This window comes from Notolepis coatsorum, assembly GCF_963971535.1.
Source record: "Notolepis coatsorum genome assembly, chromosome: 5".
In the NCBI taxonomy this organism is placed as follows: Eukaryota; Metazoa; Chordata; class Actinopteri; order Aulopiformes; family Paralepididae; genus Notolepis; species Notolepis coatsorum.
The window spans coordinates 173,456,828-173,481,129 of NC_140169.1; the positions used below are offsets into that span (position 1 = coordinate 173,456,828).

Consider the following 24,302-nt stretch of genomic DNA (forward strand, 5'->3'; position numbering starts at 1 on the left):
TACAACCCTAAAAAGAAAAGAGAGAGTAACCTCTGGAATGTGAGCCGTCAAGACTGGAGCCTCCCCAGACGACCTTGTAGCTGACATGCAAGAACTGAACAGCGCTGGTTGGCACAGGGTTACCAGGTTAACTCTTGCATGCCCTGTTAAAAAGGGAAAGATTCTATACTGTAGGATGTATAATGTATGAGGTTTTTTTCACATGTATGTTATGGAAAAACATTGTAACCAAGGTATAAAGTATACAAGTACTGTATTGATATATATTTTTCTTTATTCTCTGCTTAAAAAACATATAGTGTGGGGAGGGACTTTTCCATACTCGATTTGTTATGTAGTTACAAGTAACGGAAGTATGGAAGAGGAGGAGTGTGATTACATACTGTACACTGATTGGAACGCGGCATGGATCTATTTCATTTATTATGTATAGATCTTAGGTGAAATGGGTACAGATGTCAGTCTTTTCTCTAAAAATAGCAAAAGAAGTAAATAAGAATCTGTAATCTATTTGTATTCAATGCAAAAGGGGGTTATACAGACAGCAAGCATTTAGAAAGAGATTACCTCACTCATTTAAGCTCCGAGATGAACTCTCACCGGCGCCTTTGACAAATGAGGGAGGGATAATCACTTGATTGATGACAAACCTATTGGTACACTCAAGTAGATTTACTAAGGACAGACTTGTCAAATAAATCTTCCTTGTTATAAATAAAATATAGATCTCGCAACCTCTACCAATGATCAACATCTTGCCGGAGGGGGTCGGGACGAGCATACGGTATAGCAGGTCTCTTGATACAACTCTTTTAGATTCACTGGGGTTTGAGTGTCAAGGCATTACAGGACGCTGTTTGATGTCAGACGAGCAGACCACTGAGTGATGGGCTTATCAAACTGACCTGATATACTGGGGCTTAATACATGGCGTCCCTGAAGTGGGCTTTTATACTAGTTGAATAGGTAATAACTAAGGCTGTCAAAGTTAACGCGATATTAACGCGTTAACTCCCGATTCTATTAATGCCACTATTTCTTTTACCTCAAGATTAACAAAACATTTATTTTTTACTTTTTTTTTTTTTTTTTTTTTACTAGACTTCACTCAGGTGTATTATTGATGCTCTCATTGATACTATGTTTGTTTCTGAAGTGTGTGTGTGTGTGTGTGTGTGTGAGATATAGAGAGAGAGGGGGGTGAGAGAGATGAGGAAGGGGCAAGAGAGAAAGAGAGCTGGGAGAGTGTGTGTGTGAGTGAGAGAGGGGGTGTGTGATTAATCAGCCCTTGTGTGTGTGAATGTAACAAGTTCCTAACGTTTTCTTTCCCCTATTATTTCATGCACACTTTATTCATTGTTTTAAATTATTATTTTTTTTTAAGTTATTTTGTGCATCACTGTTTTGAATTTGATGCAAATTTGCAATGCATGAGGGTCATCCTTTTGTGTTAAATGGCTGCATAAAGCAAGCATTTGTTGACTCGCATGTTGATAAGAGTATTAAAACTTGGAACTTGAAAAATAAAAAAAATAGAAATGCGATTAATTTGCGATTAATCGCGAGTTAACTATGGACAATCGTGCGATTAATCGAGTTAAATATTTTAATCGTTTGACAGCACTAGTAATAACAGCCAAGAGAATATGAACTTAAATGACTGCTGTCAGGTGCCTCTGGAGTAAAATTTATTACAGATTTGAGTTAAAACCTTACTCAAGATTGGTCTTATCAGCAAGCAAACCTCTCCAACCAAGACTCCTCCTAATGCTCGAGATCTGGAACAATGAGTGACGTAGAGGTCTGCAAAGCGCAGCAGACAGCCTAAGAAGTAAAAAATCTATCAGGAACAAGAGAGGGTTGATAAGAAACCACTTGAAGTGGCGTTTACTCGCGACTAGCAGGCCTAGGGAGCCTTAAAGTCAAGGGCCTAGGGAGCCTTAAAAAGTCACTTGAACTTGAAGTAACATAATGCTTACTTAGAGTCAAAACTTAAGTAGAAAACTACGTGCGACTAGCGGGCCTAGGGAGCCTTAAAGTCAAGGGCCTAGGGAGCCTTAAAAAGTCACTTGAACTTGAAGTAACATAATGCTTACTTAGACTCAAAACTTAAGTAGAAAACTATGTGCGACTAGCGGGCCTAGGGAGCCTTAAAAGTCAAGGGCCTAGGGAGCCTTAAAATCAAACCTCAAGTAGAAAACTCTACGAGTCTACAGGAGCTAACAGCCGGCTAACCAGCCAGTGCTAACAGGAAGCTACCTAGCCGGAGTCTACAGGAGCGCCGGCTAACGAGCCAGTGCTAACAGGAAGCTACCTAGCCGGAGTCTACAGGAGCGCCGGCTAACGAGCCAGTGCTAACTGGAGGCTACCTAGCCGGAGTCTACAGGAGCGCCAGCTAACGAGCCAGTGCTAACAGGAAGCTACCTAGTTGGAGTCTACAGGAGCGCCGGCTAACGAGCCAGTGCTAACTGGAGGCTACCTAGCTGGAGTCTACAGGAGCGCCGGCTAACGAGCCAGTGCTAACAGGAAGCTACCTAGCCGGAGTACAGGAGCGCCGGCCAACGAGCCAGTGCTAACAGCCGGCTATCAAGCCAGTGCTAACAGCCGGCTATCAAGCCAGAGCTAACAGAAGCTAACTGGAAGCTACCTAGCCGGAGTCTACAGGAGCACCGGCTAACCAGCCAGTGCTAACAGGATGTCTCACAATCATTCCCACATCACCGAGGACGAGGATTTACCCTCGGATGATGGATTGGGAGTTTTTATACCCGGCCTGGGTTTAGACTACCTAGGAGAGCGGGGAGAACACCCAGAGTCCCCTGAAACGTTTGCGGGAAGTGAGGAATTCACAGAACCAAGCGAATCACTATACCCAGAGCTGCCGGCTGTACAGCAGGCAGTAATTGGAACACGGAAGGCCACGGCAGCTACGGCCCCCGCATACTGGCCCGACAGCCTGGGACTTCAGGGACAGTGGAACCCACTGCCCCAAATCCCTACACCAAACTCCCCGCGAGGGGAGCAGACCATGCCACCTGGCATGTCAAGATTGAATGAAATCTCTTGTACTATTAAACCAAGAACTCAACCAGGAAACCCTAAGCATATACAGCACCTATGGGTCTGCTCCATATGGTTACAAAACGTTGTACCAAAAGGAAACCACACGTTTGTGGTTAACCCGGCCAACCGAGGCCTACGTAATGGAGGAGGAATGGCAAAAACCATACAGGATATGGCAGGACCCGGCTACGCCGACTGGTGTGCAAGAGAAGTGGCCGGACAACCTCATAACCTCCTTAAGGACGGCACGGTGCTGGTAGGAGTCCCCTACCTACTTAAAAATAAGGGTTACGCGGGGATACTGACAATTGCCATGCAGGATGTGCTGCCCGGAACAGACATCGAAAGCCAAACCCGAGTACTCCTGGCATACTACAGGAACATTTTCAGACAAGCCCAGGGCGCAGGCATAACAAGCCTAGTTATGACCTTGTTTGGAATAGGGATTTGGCACTATGATGCCAACACGAGCATATGGTGCTTCTTGGAAGCCTACCAAGAAATACCAGCTGCATCAATGGCAGTGGTCTTGCTGATCCCGGATAAATACCAAGCAAACACAGTGCGCAGAGCTCAAATGGAGGCATGGCCACCACACTACCGTAATGGCTGGGGAAACCTGTTCGAGGAAATCGAGCCCACTATGGTCGGAGACCTCACACAGGTCATGAACGAGCTGGCATACAGAAACCAGACATGGTCTGGTCCCCCGGGAACACCACGGGAAGTGAGTCACTCAGAACAGAGGGCCCAAATTACGTGGCCCCTGTCAGGACCAGGGAGGATATATGAGGAAACACCAGACACTCGGCCTCCAAGCACGGAGAAAGAAGGCTCAGGGGGTTTCACTAACCCTGAAAGCCCTGAGCTCCACTCCACCTGTGTGAGACACACCCAGGAGGGGATGGCACAGGAACATGGTCAGGACCCAGGAGCAGAAACAGGCCGAGCACTGCCTGCTCCCACCCACAGGTACATGGGCCAGAGGGCTCCCCGCTCAATGAGCGATCCCTCCGGATATGAAATGGGGGGATTTACACTCAGGGGACAACTCCCGACACTGGGGGGATCAACCACACCGATGGCTACATCAACCCCAGGGCGAGATTACTCCCTGCGGTGCATAAGCCCAGGACCACGTGTTCACGAGGAAGTGAGGCAAGCGAGAGCAACCTATACATCTCCCAGTGGTGAACACTCAGGGGTGAGAGTGACATCTACAAACTCTCACATACAAACACCAGACATAACAGTCACTAACTACCCAGTCTGGACGGACAACTCTGACGCACCATGGTCAATTCTCACCTTCACTGGACCGTCATTGACGAACTATGGTAGATGGGAAACAAGCATGGTAACGGCAGGAGGCTCTTACTACCGGAACCTGAGGAAACAGGTAATGGAAATAAGGACCAAAGAGCCCCCGAAACCAGGCAAGGCAGTAATCACTGAGTGTGATTATGATGTGTTTCACGTGGAGAAAATTGTCCATGTGACACTAAGCCAATACCGATACAATAAGGTACAGTCCTCACAAAAGAACTGGGACAAACTGGTGTCCCGTATGAAGGAACTACTGCAAAAAAGAGAAATCTATGTGGGCCATGGTACCAAGGACATGCCCTACCGACTAGCCATAAACCTGATGTGGGGCAGGTCTCGAGGATACGGCCAAAGAGGCATATGGTTGGGGGAAGCAGTAATCAGCGCGATCTCAAGCATAAGGAGTGCAGAGCACACAGAGATCTGTCTCATGGTGGAACCTAAGGACCATGAGGCAATAACCCTGGCCTTGGATAAAGCAGGGGAGAGTGAGGAAGACGAGGACGATGAGCCTGCATCGGTACCTCTCACTCCCCCTCCAAACCCTAAGGGGTCGGGAACCGTCCCCAGGAAGGAAAGGTCCAATTCCCAGAACTCCTCCCGAACAATGGAGAGAGGGAGATCATCCACACCCAGGAGACCGACAGTACAGTTCAAACCTGAAAGGGCCGAACCTGCCAGGTCCCCGGCCAGGAGTATTCTTAGACGACTAGGATGTCCCCCGGAGTCAGGGGACGACCCAGCAAGTAGCGAACCGGAGTATACTGATCCGGATCAGGACTCAGAAATGGAGGAAGACCAGGATCGGTCAAGCTCAAGAGCATCCTCAAGGTCTTCATCTCGGTCAAGATCTAGGGAGAGAGTTCGGTACCTGAGGGGCGAACCTCCTAGACCTCGGAACAAGAGAGCCAAACCGGTCAAACTGAGACCTATAGGCACAGGGCCTTCCCTGAAAGGCCCCGCCCTCGGGCTTGACCTGGAGCTCAGGATTGGAGGACGTCTCCGACGAAAGTGAAGGAGAATTGGCAGGAGAAGAAACAGGGGATATTATGCCAGCATATCCCGTGACATGGGGAAAGGCTCGGGCCTTAGCCCGGTCACCCGAGGCAGAGAAAGTGTTGTCTCACCCTGGGATAACAGAACCATACAAGCATGCATATTTACATGCTGGCTATGACGTACTACGTGAACAGGTGTACAAACGAGACAGGGCCATGGCCGAAATAGCCAGGAGAGAAAGGAACTAGTTGAACGAGGCCCCGTCCATAAGCTCAATCCAAGCCCTGAGACACACCACAGATGAACCCCGACCGGAAGTGAGTCCTCACTCCATACTAGCCCAATCTCCCGGAGACATTTACCGACGAGAGGAAAGAGTTCACATACAGGCAGGAGTCTGCATGACAGCACCCTATATGGAGAAAGCAACAAAGCACAAGAATTGTTAAGCAAAACCCAAGTGCTCAAAAAACTGGCCCCAGAAATGCTTCAAGGGGAGACCCAGGCTGCTTATATCCATAGGATTGCTCAGATTTTCCATGGGTCACCTCTCTATGATGACCCGGATGCAGCTCGCATTTTGAGACACCTCAAAGGACTGGAGATCCCCGAAGGGGCTTCAATGGCCCAAATGATGGAAATAGAAGTAAGAACCCCCGGGCAAGATCCAGGGGAAAACATGGTGGAGAAACTAATCCCACAGGTGCGAGACGGGAGCTTGTCTCTCACTGTTGCAGCAGAATCAGTCATACGTGGAGGACCTGTGCAAGGATCAGGCTTACTGCTTGAAAAGCTATTCATAGGAGTACCAGGGGGTAACCTTCTGGCAGCCAAATGCGCAGCATGGTCCCGAGACCAGTTACGTACTGAATGTATGCTGTATGACCAAGTCAAAATGCTCTCTCAACACAGATACAATAAGGGGGAAAGGAAAGGGGAAAACCCACGAGATGAGAAGGCTCAACTTCGGCCTCCCAAAGCCCAGCAACAGCCAGCGGCTAAAGTTAAACCTACCTACTCAAAAAACGACAAAAGGGGGGCCTCCCAGGAGTTCCCCCCGAAAACAACCAAGGACAGAACAAGGAAAAGGGATCCTTCCGACATCAAATACCTCTCTGTAGACGATTGGGGGGCATTAACCCCAGAGCAGCAAGCAGAGGTGAGAGCACAAAGGGAGGAATCCAAAGCCCGGAAGGAGAAACAATAGTATCCTTACCTCCTGGGGCCGTGACACATGACACTCGAGCCTGGGAAGAAGGCCGGGTGACAGAGGGTCTGTTAACCCTCAATATAGATCCCCAGGAGAGGCCCCTGCTGAACGCTATTGCAATCAAAACACAGGAGACTGGTGGGAAGTTAACGTGTCAAGTGGGGAACGACCAATACCTAGTAGACACCGGGGCGGAAATCTCCCTGCATATAAATACACCCATTACTGGATCTATAGAAGTGGAATTAGGTAATGGGACCATCGCCCTCATGGGTACAGGAGAGAAGCATGGGATATCAGGAGTGGTAGGACCACCTAATTCGGAACCCCTGTTATCCCCAAGAGACTTGATGCTACTGTACGAAAAGGAAAAATCTAGCACAGAGGGGAAGGCAATATCCATACCCAATAGTGACCCGAAAGGTCCACAGCAGAGAGTCTGTGTCAAGTATATGAAGCCGGTGGACATACAGAGCGAAATGGATAAGGTTGTGGAAGAGTCCGAAAGTCACGAGAAAACCCTCATACGAGAAATACTCAAGAGAGGCTCGTATGCTACTCACAAGAACGACGTGGGAAAGGTGGACCCCAAGTATACACACACTATAAAAGGGACCATACCACAGAGACAAGCACAACACAGGGTTGACCCCCTGTGCAAGAAGGAACTGACGGAAACAATCACGGAATTGGAACAAATGGGCGTATTGACTATGTTGGACTCTGCTCTAACAAATACCCCTGTAATGGGAGTCCCCAAACCCGATGGATCATGGAGATTAGTGCACAACCTAATTGCCCTGAATGCAAGAACTTGCTCAGATACCAGGACAATGATAAACATAGCACAAACAACCAGGAATCTGCCCAACAAACGTTGGAAGTCTAGCATTGACTTGGCTAATGGATTCTGGTCAGTACCTATCGACCCCCTATCCACCCAAAAGACGGCGTTCACCTGGAACGGGCTGTCTTATGGATGGACAGTATTACCACAAGGGTATAAGAACTCTCCGAATGTGTTCCAAGGAGTCATAGAGAACATCCTGAAAGGTCTGGACATCACCATATACATCGATGACGTGTACTGGACCAATGACTCGGAAAAGGAACATTTGGAACTGCTGGACCAAGTAGTGACCCGCCTCTCCAGGGCCGGATTAAAAATAGGCCTCAAAAAGTGCAAAGACCTGGAAAAAAGAGACCCCACCAAACATCTGGAAGTATTCCCCCAAGTAGAGGGTACGCAGGGGATAACTCTGAAATGTCAGAATAGAAAGGGGAAGACCCCTTGTCTACTTTTATCCATGCAGTTCACCAATATGGAGGAGCGGTATACAGAAGAAGAACGAATCCTATGTGGAGTATTTAGATTCTGGAATGCCCTGAAAGACTTGGCTCAGGACAAAGATATAATAGTGACCACAGAGTTCCCTGCCCTGCAGAGTGCCTCTAAGGGGACTATTACGGACTCAAGGGCCATGACATCACGATGGGGACATTGGTCGATGATGTTGACGGATCCTAAAATGAGATTTATCACAACGGGAACCAAGTGTCCCCTAGAAATGAAAACCAAGCTCACAGAGCCTGAGGTTGAACCCAACTGGGTACTCTACACGGACGGAAGTCAGCAAAAACAGGACGGAAAAAAGGCAAAGTGGGCCTATGTTCTAAAACACAAGGATGAGACCATCAAAACAGCAAGTGGCTGGACTGATGGATCGGCCCAGACGGCTGAGGTAACAGCCATACTGGAGGGCATAATAATGGCCAAAGGGAAGCACATACCGAAACTACTTATTGTAACCGATAGCCAATACTGTTACAACGGAGGAACAGAAAACCTGGAGTACTGGGAAGCCAAAGGGTTTTAAACCAGCACAGGCAGGCCAATGGCCCATGGTGACCTCTGGGCCCTCATAGTGGAAGAATTCAGAGGCATGAAAATAGCCTGGAAATGGCTAAAAAGCCATACAGAGGAAACCGGGGTCCATTACCAGGGAAACAAGGAAGCTGATACCCTGGCCCAAAAACGACTTAAGGTCGGAGGGCTACACCTCAAAAGACTGGCCTTAGTCATGCCCACGGCCTGGGAAGACAAAGGCACGGTGAGAGTACCGGAGGACAAGGCTACTCACATGATCCGACAGGTACATGATAACCTTGGACATGTCGGAAGTAAGAGGATGTTGGTATACCTGAGAACTAACAACATTCTCATACCTAAAGCCAAACAAAGAGCGATAACAGTCCGAAAGGCCTGTGAACAATGTGCGCTGGTAAGGGGGACAAAACCTGACCCAGTGCCACCGGGACGAATAGCAGTATCTGAAGCAGGACTGCATTTTTCTGCCGACGTGTTTGGACCATGTCAGAGGGGACAAAAAAGAAACACAAGCAGGGACTGGTGATTGTGGACAATGGGCCAGGTAGAATCAGAATGTACCCTATCCCCACTCCGACGGCCGCAGTTATATGCAACTGCATATCACAGTTCCTAAGGGAAGAACCAAAGGCTGAATCCCTCAGGATGGATAATGCCACCTACTTCACTCACGGATCAGTAAAGAAACTACTGGAGGAAGCGGGTGTAATGGCCCAATACTCTGTACCCTACCAGCCCAATACGAACGGGGTGGCAAAGAGAGCTGTACGCTCTATAAAGGATCAGATAATCAAGGAGGATATGTTGCGATCCTGGGATGAACCGACCTCCCTCCTTAGGATACAACAAGCTGTGAATTTGGGAAGGGAGGATAAGAGATGTGTTTCAAAAGATAACACGGTTGTCTCCTCTCCTTTCTCCTTAGGTGAAGCCGTGTGGGTACTCCGAAAACCCCTGGCAGGAAATCCCAGCAAGAAGTGTGAACACAAGGATACCATCATTGAAATACTTAGCCCAAGGCGACTTAGATTGCAGGACCTAGGTATAGTACACATAGATCAAGTCCGCAAAACCAGGTGAAGAATTGGGAAATGGCTGGAGCCTCAAGCTTTACACCTCAGGAAACGGGAAGCAAGATGGCCCAATTGGGTGTAAGGGGGGGTGTTCCGGGACCTAGGGAGTCCATGCCTTTCGCCCTGGAGTGCGCCAGGCACAAAATATTGATCTGTATGGCGCCAGGATTGTCCCCTTTGAATGGGGATGCTGGAAACATAAGAGGCGCCAGCGTTTTTATGGGCGTGGCTGATGGAGCAGTTAAGGCTGCAAAAAAGGGGTATCTGTCGGATAACAAATCACTAGTACGTCACCCCGACACTGCGGAAGCAGAACCTGTGGAAGGACCAGGAGGAAGCATAATCAGATGGACAAAATGGGGACACAACCTGGATAAATGCACCTTGTGCCTCGTCCAAGTGACTAACCTACTGTGGCACGGACCGTCACGGAATCGTCCCGAACAGGTCCCCACGGATCACAGACCTCTGTATCGCCCTGGCGATGATACCTACACCTTTGGGCCAAAGAAGGGCAATTGATTACCCCAGGACTCGTACCGAATGGGAGTTTGAAGAACCAATGATTAAGGAATACAAAGGAATACCCGTGACCTACTATAGAATGATCACCCAGGTCCCATGCGAACCAAGAAACACATCAAAGAGATGGGAGGCCTGGTCAGGCTATATATCCACCTCTTTTAGTGACACAGGTCGGACAAAGGAAGGAATCCCTGACTGCTCACTACTTGATCCGGACCCGCAATGCTGGTTACTAAACCCAGAGGAGGGATGTAATCAATACATGACATGGAAAGACTTTGCCGCCCAGAGGGACGAGATTTGCCTCGGTGCGGTGGGGGCCGAGGTAATGGCAGTGTACCCCTCCGACCCCAAGGGCGAAATATCAACTAAAATGAAACTAGCCAAGGGAGGAGCAAGGATATATCCCTGCACCAGGGTCATAGCACATTCCAGGTATAAGGGTGATCTGGAGTGGGGGCCTTGGGAGGAATTATCGAACTGTTCTACTACCAGACTGAATGGAACCCGAGCAGTAGAAGTGAACCTGAGCAGGAAACCAAGTGATAACACAGGAGAATCAACCTTGGCCAAGGTGACCCTGTATACAAAATGGCCCCCGGCATGGGAACGAGAGGCTGAGGCCTTTTTTAGATTCTTGACTCCCAGACAGGACCCTCAGACGGAGGCTCAGGTCCAGGAAAGGCCTGAACAGGATATACCTCTCACAGCTACTGACCAGGCAGGGGGATGCCCTTTTCAGACCACCACTACCTGGTTTAAATGGACCGTGGCGGTGACAAACCCAGGACGGGTAAGAATCAAACCATACCCACCTACACTCCCGTGGGTGCGTAGCCTCCCCCTGGCGGGGGGAAGGACTTTATGGTACACAGACGTCCCGACCTTGACCCCGAGCCAGGTGGAGAAACTCGAGGGAAAGTGGGGAACGCAAGTACTGGACTCTCTCCTCGATTGCTTATCTGATAACCTAGCCAAAACTGATGAGGTATGGAGGGGTCTCACCACCCTTGAAGTGGGGAAAATAATTATTAACGAAGCGGGTGAATTAGTCCCTATATGCAGAGAAGCAAGAAATATGGGGGTCCCAAGTCCATATGCGAATGGAACTCTGGGCCAGGAAGCCACCTGTCGTGTGAACTTCAGGAATTATTTGAGGAGATATCGGGTGAGGCCAGAACCCACAAAGTACGACAAACACAAACACAGATGGGCAACTCGACCCCTCAATGAATGGAAGGCCTATGCAGGAATAGGCCTCACGGATGAGGAGGTACAATTGGTGGCTACATGCTGGCAGAAGGAGCCAGAATCCGAGGAGGCCAAGTTGACCCTATTCATCCACCAACAGTTAGCTGCTCAGATTTTGGGGTTCCAACTAAATGTGGGTAGGCATGTAGACCTAAAATCCAGCACCCCATACCCCGGAGCATTGATAGTGGCCGTGGGGAGCAATAACAAAGCTCCCCCGAAAGAAAGCAAATCTAACCCGAACCTCAATCCCGATGGGTCGGAAAAAGAGGATATATTGGAATGGATACACGATTGGAAGGAAAAGGACCCACAGATACCTTTCACTATGGTGAACATCAAGGAGAGACAATTAGGCGACATCCTACTTCCCCCACCCCTTATTCTCACCAAGAAGACCTCCAGTGGCTACATAATGAGATGGGGTCTGGAACCAAGCTTCAAAGCAACAGGGGCCCAGCTCGGGGCTTACCCCAGAACTACTTATGGTAGGTGGGGGAAACAGTATTGTACGCAGAATGACCAGAGTCTGTGCACAGCCAAGGATGCTTATCCAGACCTACATGTGGAAGAGGCTACCTCCGCTATGGTGGATTTAGCCTCTACTCGGACCCTGACCAGGGGGAAATCCCGGAATGGGACTAATGGTACGTGGATCCATTGGGGTACTCTTCCTTTGGCAAAGGCCCAGGAGATAGGATGCGACCCCCGAAGAATAGTAGAAAGATACTACATTGTACGTAACCCTCCCCCACAGGAACATGCATGGAATAATATGCATTGGTACGATTCCCCAGTCTCACGAGACACCGATGACCTAATGAGGTGGAGGGCAGTTTCGGGGGGGTCTGGAGCACCATACTACGACCCCACCTTCCCCCGATCCGCAAGCATCCCCTTGGTAGTAGCTAACTGCTATCGCTCTTCCCCCACTGCACGGCTAGGGGCGAAACAGAGTGAGGCCACATGGCAGGCAAAGACCTTGAAGTGTGGAAACATGGCAACACTGTTTGAAAATGCTCTGGACAGAGGATTCCCCTACTATTGGCCACCGGAGGCATATCTGTTGAACAGATGGAACTTCATCAATAACCAATATTGCAATAACAAAGGGGGTAGTAACCGACACCTGTTTAACACCTGCACAGGATGCAATAAATGCAAACCACCTAGGGATTTCACCTAGGTGGTGTGTTAGACAATATGACGAACGGATCCTGTTCGCAGGACCGAACTCCACATGTTGACGAATGGAGCAAAGGAAAGGCCATCACTCAATTTGCTGTAATATTAGGTTCCATTAACGGCCGAGGAGCTGAGGATCTTGGTACTGCACTCAAGGACGGTGTGGGTGATTTATGGAATTTTGCTGCCTCTATGATACAGACAGCTAGAGCTGCCATCCTAGGAGTTATGCGATGGGCTCTCCCCTGCCTCCTGATAATAGGGGTGATTGTTGCTATAACATTATTACGTCATCTGGGCCTCTTCCCCAAGGTGGGGGAGCAATAAATAATGTCAGACAGTGGATAAGGCCTACAACCCAGGAGGTGCCACTTCTTATGAAGGAATGATTCCCTCACAAGATAACAAAATGTTTGTGTATAAAGGACATGGTGTTCTCTTCATTGCCAGACACGGAGAGCAAACAGACACAACGGGCAAACCAGAGTACTGAAGTGATCTGGAGGAATGGCTGCTTCGGGATTTGCCATTTTAGAAGACGAGATCATGCTGCACGAGGGACAAATGGATTCCGTGATGATTATTCTGGAGGACGAGACCCATGTCAACTGTATCATCACCTACCCTAGCTTCACCTGTGATGCCTGACCTGGGGTCACCGGCGACATCAATCGCATTATTGAATGTGCCACCTGCTCAGACATCTGGATCCTCAACCTGGGTGAGACGAATGCCACTTCATCGAGGACTGTGGGATGACGAGGACGACGGCACTGATCGGCGCTCTCAACTGTATAATGAGGACGGGAGAAGGATGACGAATGAGGAACTAAAGTCACCCAGCACTTGGACCACTATAGTGGGGATTAGCCAAGGAACAAGGCCTTATTATGACCCTTTTAACAGAATGCCCTTTGATGATTTTTTTGTCTTAAGTACGGGGTCAGAAATGCGATCATGTATTTCCCACATCCTGGAGGGTGAAAATTGGCAGGGGATCGTGCCGGCCTGGGTGAAGATTTACAAAGTGACACGACAGGGAGACCCACATTTTGGCAAAACGTGGGCTACAGTAGAAACTGTGGGGAAAAATTGTGAATTCTTCAAGACTGACTTAATCTTCTATCCCAATCTAAGTGGGGCCAATAGCCCGAACATGATCGGAACCCGCAGGATTAAGAGGGATCTGCAGACCTATCCAGTCCAGCCGATCATCGAGCGAGGGGCCGTGTTGCTCCAAGAGGTCAGGGGAGGTGTCAAAGGTCACAGCCAGCAGGACCAAAGGATGATGACCTCTCGGACACCGGAGGGAACACGTTCTTTCTCCCCCCCTACTAGATTTTGGTCTGAATACCAAAATCAAAGGCGACCAAACCACGAGTCAAGACGGAGAGGGTCAAGTCACCATGTCAAGCCATACCCCAGACACGCTGAAAATTAAAAACATATATCTGTTTGAATAAAATGTAATGAGCATGGCCCTGATTTCAAGCACTGAAGCTGGAAGACAGTGATTATGAAAAGATGTATTCTTTTTTTCCTACGTGTGTAATACTGTAATACTGTATAATGCTGTGTTCACAATGTCTAATACAACCCTAAAAAGAAAAGAAAGAGTAACCTCTGGAATGTGAGCCATCAAGACTGGAGCCTCCCCAGATGACCTTGTAGCTGACATGCAAGAACTGAACAGCGCCGGTTGGCACAGGGTTACCAGGTTAACTCTTGCATGCCCTGTTAAAAAGGGAAAGATTCTATACTGTAGGATGTATAATGTATGAGGTTTTTTTCACATGTATGTTATGGAAAAACATTGTAACCAAGGTATAAAGTATACAAGTACTGTATTGATATATATTTTTCTTTATTCTCTGCTTAAAAAACATATAGTGTGGGGAGGGACTTTTCCATACTCGATTTGTTATGTAGTTACAAGTAACGGAAGTATGGAAGAGGAGGAGTGTGATTACGTACTGTACACTGATTGGAACTGTATACTGACCAAAAGGGTATAATCTTATGACGCTACGGACCTGTGTATAAAACACACAGCTCCAGTCTCATCGAGGAGATTTTGAACTTTTTGACTTTTTACATTTTGACTTCAGGCCTTTGCTCTGCTGAAATAGATCCTATGATAAATGCATTCTTTTGTAACTCTTGTATTTTTTTATTAAAATTTTTGAAACTAAATCTCTTTTCTTCGTGTTACTTTTTCTAAGAAATACTGGTAAGCTATAATATCATTTCTACTTTTTAGCACCTGATTCAAAGTCATTCGGTGTAATTGAGACTTGAATGAAAGGTCGTTTTAAGAAGATACTTTTCCCTATGATGGTATTTGTCACTGTTTTTTTAGCCTGTCTAACTATTCATTAGCTCCTAAGATAGTATTCTGTCACTGTCTAAATGTTAGATTACAGCGTATCTCTCAAAGAGAATAACATTTAAAAAACATTGTCAGTAGGTCAGAAACACGGCAGAAACGCGGCATGGATCTATTTCATTTATTATGTATAGATCTTAGGTGAAATGGGTACAGATGTCAGTCTTTTCTCAAAAAATAGCAAAAGAAGTAAATAAGAATCTGTAATCTATTTGTATTCAATGCAAAAGGGGGTTATACAGACAGCAAGCATTTAGAAAGAGATTACCTCACTCATTTAAGCTCCGAGATGAACTCTCACCGGCGCCTTTGACAAATGAGGGAGGGATAATCACTTGATTGATGACAAACCTATTGGTACACTCAAGTAGATTTACTAAGGACAGACTTGTCAAATAAATCTTCCTTGTTATAAATAAAATATAGATCTCGCAACCTCTACCAATGATCAACATCTTGCCGGAGGGGGTCGGGACGAGCATATGGTATAGCAGGTCTCTTGATACAACTCTTTTAGATTCACTGGGGTTTGAGTGTCAAGGCATTGCAGGACGCTGTTTGATGTCAGACGAGCAGACCACTGAGTGATGGGCTTATCAAACTGACCTGATATACTGGGGCTTAATACAACTACTATGTAAACGTATGTTTCCCATGTCAATAAAGCAATAAAGAGATAGAGAGACAAAGGGCTGGGTAGTGAAGGGTTAGAACAGAACAGAACAGCATACCTCTTATATCCGTATACAATCCATCATGCAGGTCGCAGCCAACGCCAAAGTCTATGAGCCTGAGGCGCGGGCCGTCAGAACCGGTTTCAACCAGGACTTTCTCAGGTTTAATGTCCCGGTGCAGAACTCCTCTAGAGTGGACCTCTATTACAGCCTGAACCAGCTGCCTCATGAAGACCTGGAACATAGAGAGAGAGATGATGATGAAACAGAGAGAGAGAGAGAGCGAGAGAGAGAGAGAGAATGTTGATGAAATATAGAGAGAGAATGTTGATGAAATATATATATATATATATATATAGAGAGAGAGAGAGAGAGAGAGAGAGAGAGAGAGAGAGAGAGAGAGAGAGAGAGAGAGAGAGAGAGAGAGAGAGAGAGAGAGAATGTTGATGAAACAGAGAGACACACACACACACACACACACACACACACACACTTACACAAACACACATACACACAAACACACACTCACACTCACACAAACACACACTTACACAAACACACACACACACACACACACACACAACACACACTCACACAAACACAACACACACTCACACAAACACACACACACACACACACACTCACTTACACAAACACTTACACATACACACACAACACAAACCACCTACCTTGGCTTGGAGGTCCGGCAGCTTCCTCCCTTCTCTACTATCTATGTAATCGAGGAGGTCGGTGGACGGGACGGGTCTCTCCAGGACTAGCAGAACCTCCTGCTCCAGGCGGTACCAGTCCAACAGGGCCACGGCTGCGCTCTGTCCCGGCTCCCCTGCCACCCTCAGCAGGAGCTGTACCTCCAGGGGGACCTCATCCGTTGTTGAGCCTGTCACCTGGGTGTTGGTGACTCCGTCCTGGATGTAGGTGACGTTGTCCATGGGGATGTGTTTTATCGCCACCTACAGGACAGACACAAAAACACTCTTCTATTGTCTGCAACACTTAGGTCGCTTTCACACAGGGGCTGTTTGGTCCGGACTTTCGGACCAGAATTCGATAGTCCGGTTTTTCGGGTTTGTGTGAATGCGCGTCGAACTCGGTCCGCGGACCAAGCAGGCGAACTCTGGTCCGCCTGAAAACGTAGGTCTCGGTTCGGCTTCATCGAACCAAACGCGGACCAAATGTAGGAAGTGGTTATTATTACCACTGCTTGCAGCATTCACTGCAATTCTGCAAAACAAGCACACTGCATATATCTCTCTATCTATCTATATATCTATATACTGTGCATCTTGGGAAGAAGGAAGAAAAAACGCGGCTTATTATTATTACCGAGGCGCACGGCATTCACTGCAAATAAAAACAACTCATAAAAACAACGTGGTGTACAAGTTGTTTAGCGAGAGGATGGTGGTAATCGGCTTCAATAGAACAACTAGCCTCCGCTGTTCTGGAGCCAGGGCTCGCAGTCCACAGTCCACACACAGACACACACACACGCGCGCGCACACAAGGGCTCGCAGCCACACTCACATTTCCACTGTCCAATAGAAACACGGCTTATTATTAATACCGTGGCGCGCGGCAGTACAAGCACACTGTGTAAACATGTCTCGTGGACAGACTTGGGTGATCCGCTGATCTGGAGTCAGACATGGATCGCAGTCCACACACACACACGCGCGTGCGCCCGCGCACACACGGGCTCGCAGCCACACACACATTTCCACTCTCTATCAGTGCCACGCCTCTGCTACTATCACGCCTGCTCACGGCTACGCAGTTTGTGTATTTCCGCATTTCACTTTCTGAAGGGGAGGGATTTCCACTCTCCATTGTGTCCAATAGACGAGCGCCCTTTTCGACCGCGTGACATTGTTCAGATAGTTTGGTGCGCCTCACAGATTTTAGTGTGAACGCAGGCGAACCAAATGCAACAATGTTGCAACTTCACCACCAGAACCGCACCAAGTCCACCAAAACTATATGTGAAAGCGACCTTAGAGACACTGTCAAGCAAATGTTCTGTGCATGTGTGTGTGTGTGTGTATGTGTGTGTGTGTGTGTGTCAATTAACTTTGAATCTAATCAATTCAAAAATGTAAACTGAAATTGTCGTTTACATGATGTTAACACTTTCAGTGCCCATGACGTCATATCACGTTTTATCAGCCCAATGCCTGAATGCCCACGACGTTTATTAGCGCTTTATTTTTTTATTAGCGATCTGAATTCATATTTCATCAACCGAGTCTCCCGTTGGTATGCAGCCCCTGTAGGAGCTCAGATGTGAAAAAACCGCCCCCTATCATCTCCCAGATGGTAATGCACCCTTTTGGAATGGACTCAATGAAAATGGATGAGAAAACTTACTTCTCAGGCATGTAACCCGAGCCGATCGGAATCATTGTGGACCCTCAGAACAGCGTGGAATACATATGTACAGTATGTAGCGTTGGATCAATAAAAGCGATCGATATTTGGAATGGCGATCTGGAATTGGAATAATCTTTTTGGATAACATCTGATCCCAGGTAAGGAATCTATTTTACCAGTCTTAGGATAATCAGACCTGTATTCACGGAGATATAAGCTTTCCCCCTATGTGTGTGTGGCTGTGTGGCTGTGCGAGCGATCAGGAAATAAGAGAATCGATTTTTCAGATCGCCTATATAGCGTGCATACGTACACATATACTATCGATAATCTAGCGTTTATTTGAAATAAAATAGGCCGAAAAATGACAATGTTTTTGTGTATTCTAGAATATTCCAGTAAAGGGCGATTATCACGTAATCTTTATATTTCCCTTGAAAACGAGGGCTTTTCAAAATGCTATAAAACGAAAATGAACCGATAAAAAAACAATCCGTTTCGACAATGTTGACTGCAAACAAGTCATTGATAAGCGACGGGCAGATTAGACACATAATTTTAACGCTATCATTGAAGTGGGTGGTGGCACTCAAGCACTAAATCGTGCGCCCCCTGCTGGCACTGATGATGGGACATCCATTCTCATGTATTGTCAATAGGCTACATAATTCAACCTTCTCGTGTCTGAAAGTGTTTACATTTTTTACTTTGAATACAAATCAACTTTCTTTCATTGAACTGATCCCAACCCAGGTGTATATGACTCACAGGTAGCTCGTCCTCTTTGCGATAGCCGGCCAACACGGTTCCAAAGGCTCCTCTCCCCAGCATCTCCTGTTGCTCATACCGGAGCTCAAAGGCCGCTTTGACCTGCTTCTCCTCCTCCTCCTTCTTCTCCTCCTCTTTCTTCTTCTTCTCGTACTCCTTCTTATTCTTCTCCTTCTTCTCCTCCTCCTTCATCTTCTCGTACTCCTTCTTCTTCTTCTTCTTCTTCTTCTTCTTCTCCTCCTCCTTCTCTTCCTCCTTCTTCTTCTTCTCGTACTCCTTCTTCTCCTCCTCCTCCTTCTCCTCCTCCTTCTTCTCCTCCTCCTTCTTCTTCTTCTTCTCGTACTCCTTCTTCTTCTTCTCCTTCTTCTTCTTCTCCTCCTTCTCCTCCTCCTCCTTCTCCTCCTCCTCCTCCTCCTCCTCCTTCTTCTTCTTCTCGTACTCCTTCTTCTTCTTCTCCTTCTTCATCTTCTCGTACTCCTTCTTCTTCTCCTCCTCCTTCTTCTTCTCCTCCTCCTTCTTCTCTTCCTCCTCCTTCTTCTTCTCCTCCTCCTTCTTCTTCTTCTCGTACTCCTTCTTCTTCTTCTTCTTCTCCTTCTTCTTCTCCTCCTTCATCTTCTCGTACTCCTTCTTCTTCTTCTCCTCCCCCTCCTTCTTCTTCTCATACTCCTTCTTCATCTTCTTCTCCTCCTCCTCCTTCTTCATCTTCTTCTCCTTCTCCTCCTCCTCCTTCTTCTTCTTCTTCTCCTCCTCCTCCTCCTCCTCCTCCTCCTTCTTCTCATACTCCTTCTTCATCTTCTTCTCCTCCTCCTCCTTCTCCTCCTCCTCCTTCTTCTCCTCCTTCTTCTCCTCCTCCTTCTCCTCCTCGTACTCGTTCAGGATCCACTGCAGGGCCTCCTCCTTCTCCTTCTCCTCCTCCTTGTACTCGTTCTGGATCCACTGCAGCGCCTCCTCCTCCTCCTCCTTCTTCTTCTTTCCTCCTCCTCCTTCTTCTCATACTCCTCCTTCTCCTTCTCCTCCTCCTTGTACTCGTTCTGGATCCACTGCAGGGCCTCCTCCTCCTTCTCGTACTCCTTCTCCTTCTCCTCCTCCTTTGGGCTTTGGACATCAAGGATCCTTTCCCTCCGGAAGGATCCCTTCACCTGTAAAATTAATCGCAATCAGATTTGTTTATTAGTTGGTTTAGTTGAATTGTGTTCATTGGTTCATGAGTCGAGTAGTCGACTAATCGATCAAAAGGAGCCGTAGTCGACTGTCAACCACTGTTTTATCGCCACCTACAGGACAGACACAAAAACACTCTTCTATTGTCTGCAACACTTAGAGACACTGTCAAGCAAATGTTCTATGCAAGTGTGTGTGCGTGTGTGTGTGTGTGTGTGTGTCAATTAACTTTGAATCGAATCAATTCAAAATTTAAACTGAAATTGTCGTTTACATGATGTTAATGATGGGACATCCATTCTCATGTATTGTCAATAGGCTACATAATTCAACGTTCTCGTGTCTGAAAGTGTTTAAATCTTTTTACTTTGAATACAAATCAACTTTCTTTCATTGAACTGATCCCAACCCAGGTGTATATGACTCACAGGTAGCTCGTCCTCTTTGCGATAGCCGGCCAACACGGTTCCAAAGGTTCCTCTCCCCAGAATCTCCTGTTGCTCATACCGGAGCTCAAAAGCCGCTTTGACCTGCTTCTCCTCCTCCTCCTTCTTCTCCTCCTCCTTCTTCTCCTCCTCCTTCTTCTTCTTCTCGTACTCCTTCTTCTTCTTCTCCTTCTTCTCCTCCTCCTTCATCTTCTCGTACTCCTTCTTCTTCTTCTTCTTCTCCTCCTCCTCCTCTTCCTTCTCTTCCTCCTTCTTCTTCTCGTACTCCTTCTTCTCCTCCTCCTTCTTCTCCTCCTCCTTCTTCTTCTCGTACTCCTTCTTCTTCTTCTCCTTCTTCTCCTCCTCCTTCATCTTCTCGTACTCCTTCTTCGTCTTCTTCTTCTCCTCCTCCTCCTTCTTCTCCTCCTCCTCCTTCTTCTTCTTCTTCTTCTTCTTCTTCTTCTCCTTCTTCTCCTCCTCCTTCATCTTCTCGTACTCCTTCTTCTTCTTCTCCTCCTCCTCCTCCTCCTTCTTCTCTTCCTCCTTCTTCTCCTCCTCCTCCTTCTTCTTCTCCTTGTACTCCTTCTTCTTCTTCTTCTCCTTCTTCTCCTCCTCCTTCATCTTCTCATACTCCTTCTTTTTCTTCTCCTCCTCCTCCTTCTTCTCTTCCTCCTCCTTCTTCTCCTCCTCCTTCTTCTTCTTCTCGTACTCCTTCTTCTTCCTCTCCTCCTCCTCCTTCTTCTCTTCCTCCTCCTTCTTCTCCTCCTCCTTCTTCTTCTTCTCGTACTCCTTCTTCTCCTCCTCCTCCTTCTCTTCCTCCTCCTTCTTCTCTTCCTCCTTCTTCTTCTCATACTCCTTCTTCATCTTCTCCTCCTCCTTCTTCTTCTCCTCCTCCTTCTTCTCGTACTCTTTATTCTTCTTCTCCTTCTCCTCCTCCTTCTTCTCCTCCTTCTTCTCGTACTCCTTCTTCTTCTTCTTCTCCTCCTCCTCCTTCTTCTTCTCCTCCTCCTTCTTCATCTTCTCCTCCTCCTCCTTCTTCTTCTCGTACTCCTTCTTCTCGTACTCATTCTTCTTCTCGTACTCATCCTTCTTCTTCTCCTCCTCCTTCTTCTTCTCGTACTCCTTCTTCTCCTCCTCCTCCTTCTTCTCCTCCTCCTCCTTCTTCTTCTTGTACTCCTTCTTCATCTTCTTCTCCTCCTCCTCCTCCTTCTTCTTCTCCTTCTTCTCCTCCTTCATCTTCTTCTTCAACTTCTTCTTCTCCTTCTCCTCCTCCTTCTTCTCCTCCTTCTTCTCCTTCTTCTCCTTCTTCTTCTTCTTCTTCTTCTTCTCCTTCTCCTTCTTCTCCTCCTCCTGCTTCTTCTTCTCCCCCTCCTCCTTCTTCTCCTTCTTCTCCTCCTCCTCCTTCTTCTTCTTCTCAAAATCCTTTTTCTTCTCCTCCTCCTCCTCATTCTTCTCCTCCTCCTTCTTCTTCTTCTTGTACTCCTTCTTCATCTTCTTCTCCTCCTTCGTCTTTTTCTTCTCCTTCTTCTTCTCCTTCTCCTCCTCCTTCTTCTCCTTCTTCTCCTCCTTCTTCTCCTTCTCCTTCTTCTTCTCCTCCTTCTTCTTCTCGTACTCCTTCTTCTCCTCCTCCTCCTTCTTCTTCTCATACTCCTTTTTCTTCTCCTCCTCCTCCTCCTCCTCCTCCTCCTCCTCATACTTCTCCTCCTCTTTCTTCTTCTTCTTGTACTCCTTCTTCATCTTCTTCTCATCCTCCTTCTTCTTCTTCATCTTCTTCTCCTCCTCCTCCTTCTTCTTCTTCTTCTCCTTCTCCTCCTTCTTCTTCTCCTTCTTCTCCCCCTTCTTCTCCTTCTTCTTCTCCTTCTCTTTCTTCTCCTCCTTCTTCTTCTCCTCCTCCTCCTTCTTCTCCTTCTTCTTCTCCTCCTCCTCCTCCTTCTTCTCATACTCGTTTTTCTTCTTCTTCTCCTCCTCCTCCTCCTTCTTCTTCTTCTTCTTCTTCTTCTTCTTATCCTCCTTCTTCTTCTCATACTCCTTCTTCTTCTCCTCCTCCTCCTCCTTTGGGCTTTGGACATCAAGGATCCTTTCCCTCCGGAAGGATCCCTTCACCTGTAAAATTAATCCCAATCAGATTTTTTTTATTGGTTGCTTTAGTTGAATTGTGTTCATTGGTTCATGAGTCGAATAGTCGACTAATCGATCAAAAGGAGCCGTAGTCGACTGTCAACCACTTAGTCTAATGCAAAAAACAATACCAGTATATATATATCCTCTTAACTGGCCCGCCCCGGGTTTACTTAAAAAAGAATAAAAATTATTTGTATCATTCTTTCCAAAGGCAAAGAGGCCTAGAAGCGTGGCTAACACTAATGGCGCGCATACCAGCGAGGCTAACTGCCTAAGAAAACAGGCACAGAGGCACTGAAAGAGGATTTCCCCGTCTAATGAACACACTAGACCAGTGGTTCTCAACTGGTCTAGCCTCGGGACCCAATATTTTCCTTAGTCATTAAGTCGCAACCCACATTTTTTAACCACTATGATTTATTTCAATTTCTTTTTTTTGCAGTAATACACAATCTTTCATGCACTGTTAAAAACATGAAATAAACACAAAAAAGTGCAACAAAAGTGCAACTAGGGCTAAAAACCCAATAAAATAAAATAATAATAAATAATATGCTTCTTAAGATAAGATAAGATAAGATATTCCTTTATTGATCCCCTTGGGGAAATTCAGGCAATCTTAGCAGATTTCTTAGCTTAACATAACAGACCTAAGTTTTGGGGAACTGATGGGATAACTGGGGTGAAATAAATAATAATAATAATAATAATAATAATAAATAATAATCCTTCTTAGCAGACTTCTTAGCTTAACATCCCAGGGAACTAATGGGATAACTGGGGATGTTGTTTGCTCCTGACAAGAGTCTCAAAGTCTGGGGTGATGGTAGACAAAGCAACTCTGAGGTCATGCTCAATGTCCAATCTGTTTCTCTGCTTTGTCTTCAGCTGGACCAGAGCTGAGAAACCACTTTCACAAAGATAGGTAGTGCAAAAAAAAAAGTATATAAAAAAAAAAAAACAAAAAAAAAAAATATTTTTAATTTTTTTTACACATCCGCGACTCACTCAAAACGACCCCGCGACCCACTTTTGGGTCGCGACCCACCAGTTGAGAAACACTGCACTAGACTAGGCAAATATCAAGATGTATCCATCAGTGGACCAATGGACCTGTCTCAAAACCCTGCCCTCTTTTCAGCTGTGATTGGAGGATCAAGAAAAGAGGGCAGGAAGTTTGTACGAGGAAGTCAGAGGTAAGCGACAGCTGTGATTGGAGGATCAAGAAAAGGGGCAGGGTTTGAGACAGGTCTATTGCATGCTTTTCGCAGAGGACAAGAAGCCTTCAGTCGACTACTTCAAACATTAACTCATTCAGGGCCAACAGCGCCCTCTGCTGATGGCCTTTCAGTGCCAGTGCTTTATCCAATGTAGGAGGACTTATTCGCGAGTGCATAAAATATATCAAATATAATAGCAATAGATCTAAATAACACGGTGATCGTCAATGAGTTGCTTCCAGTCAACATGCACGAAACAGATAATTTTTTCATACATACATTTCCATTTTATACCGTGATGAATATAAATATATTTCTAGAGCGTTCTCTCTCATCTCAATAAACCAGCAAATCGAGCTGCAATGTATTTAGTTAGAAATCGTGCCATTTGTTGCTTGATTTATGAATAGTTTTCAAATAAACGCTATATTATCGATATTATGGGCGAACAGAAGCGGGGTCTGAAAAATCGCTTCTCTGATTACCCCAAGATTCGTAACATAAAGGCGTTACCTCACATCTGATGTCCTGCAAAAAGATTAATCCAATTCCTGATCGCCATTCCAAATATTGATCGCGTTTATTGATCCAACGTTATATATCCAAAACACATAATCCACGATGCTCCCAGTCCCCCCA

At 46.7% G+C, this 24,302-nt stretch overlaps 1 protein-coding gene across 1 annotated transcript in view; it reads right to left on the reverse strand.

The window, feature by feature from the left end:
• LOC311228469 (uncharacterized protein) overlaps window positions 1–24,302 on the reverse strand; it is a gene marked incomplete at both ends in the record, with an annotated part of 109,132 nt that overhangs the window by 9,826 nt on the left and 75,004 nt on the right. The window contains 3 exons of the mRNA XM_084314375.1: window positions 15,638–15,815; window positions 16,270–16,551; window positions 18,737–18,922. Of these exons, the coding sequence (XP_084170501.1) occupies window positions 15,638–15,815; window positions 16,270–16,551; window positions 18,737–18,922 (646 nt within the window). The remainder of the gene's footprint in view (window positions 1–15,637; window positions 15,816–16,269; window positions 16,552–18,736; window positions 18,923–24,302) is intronic.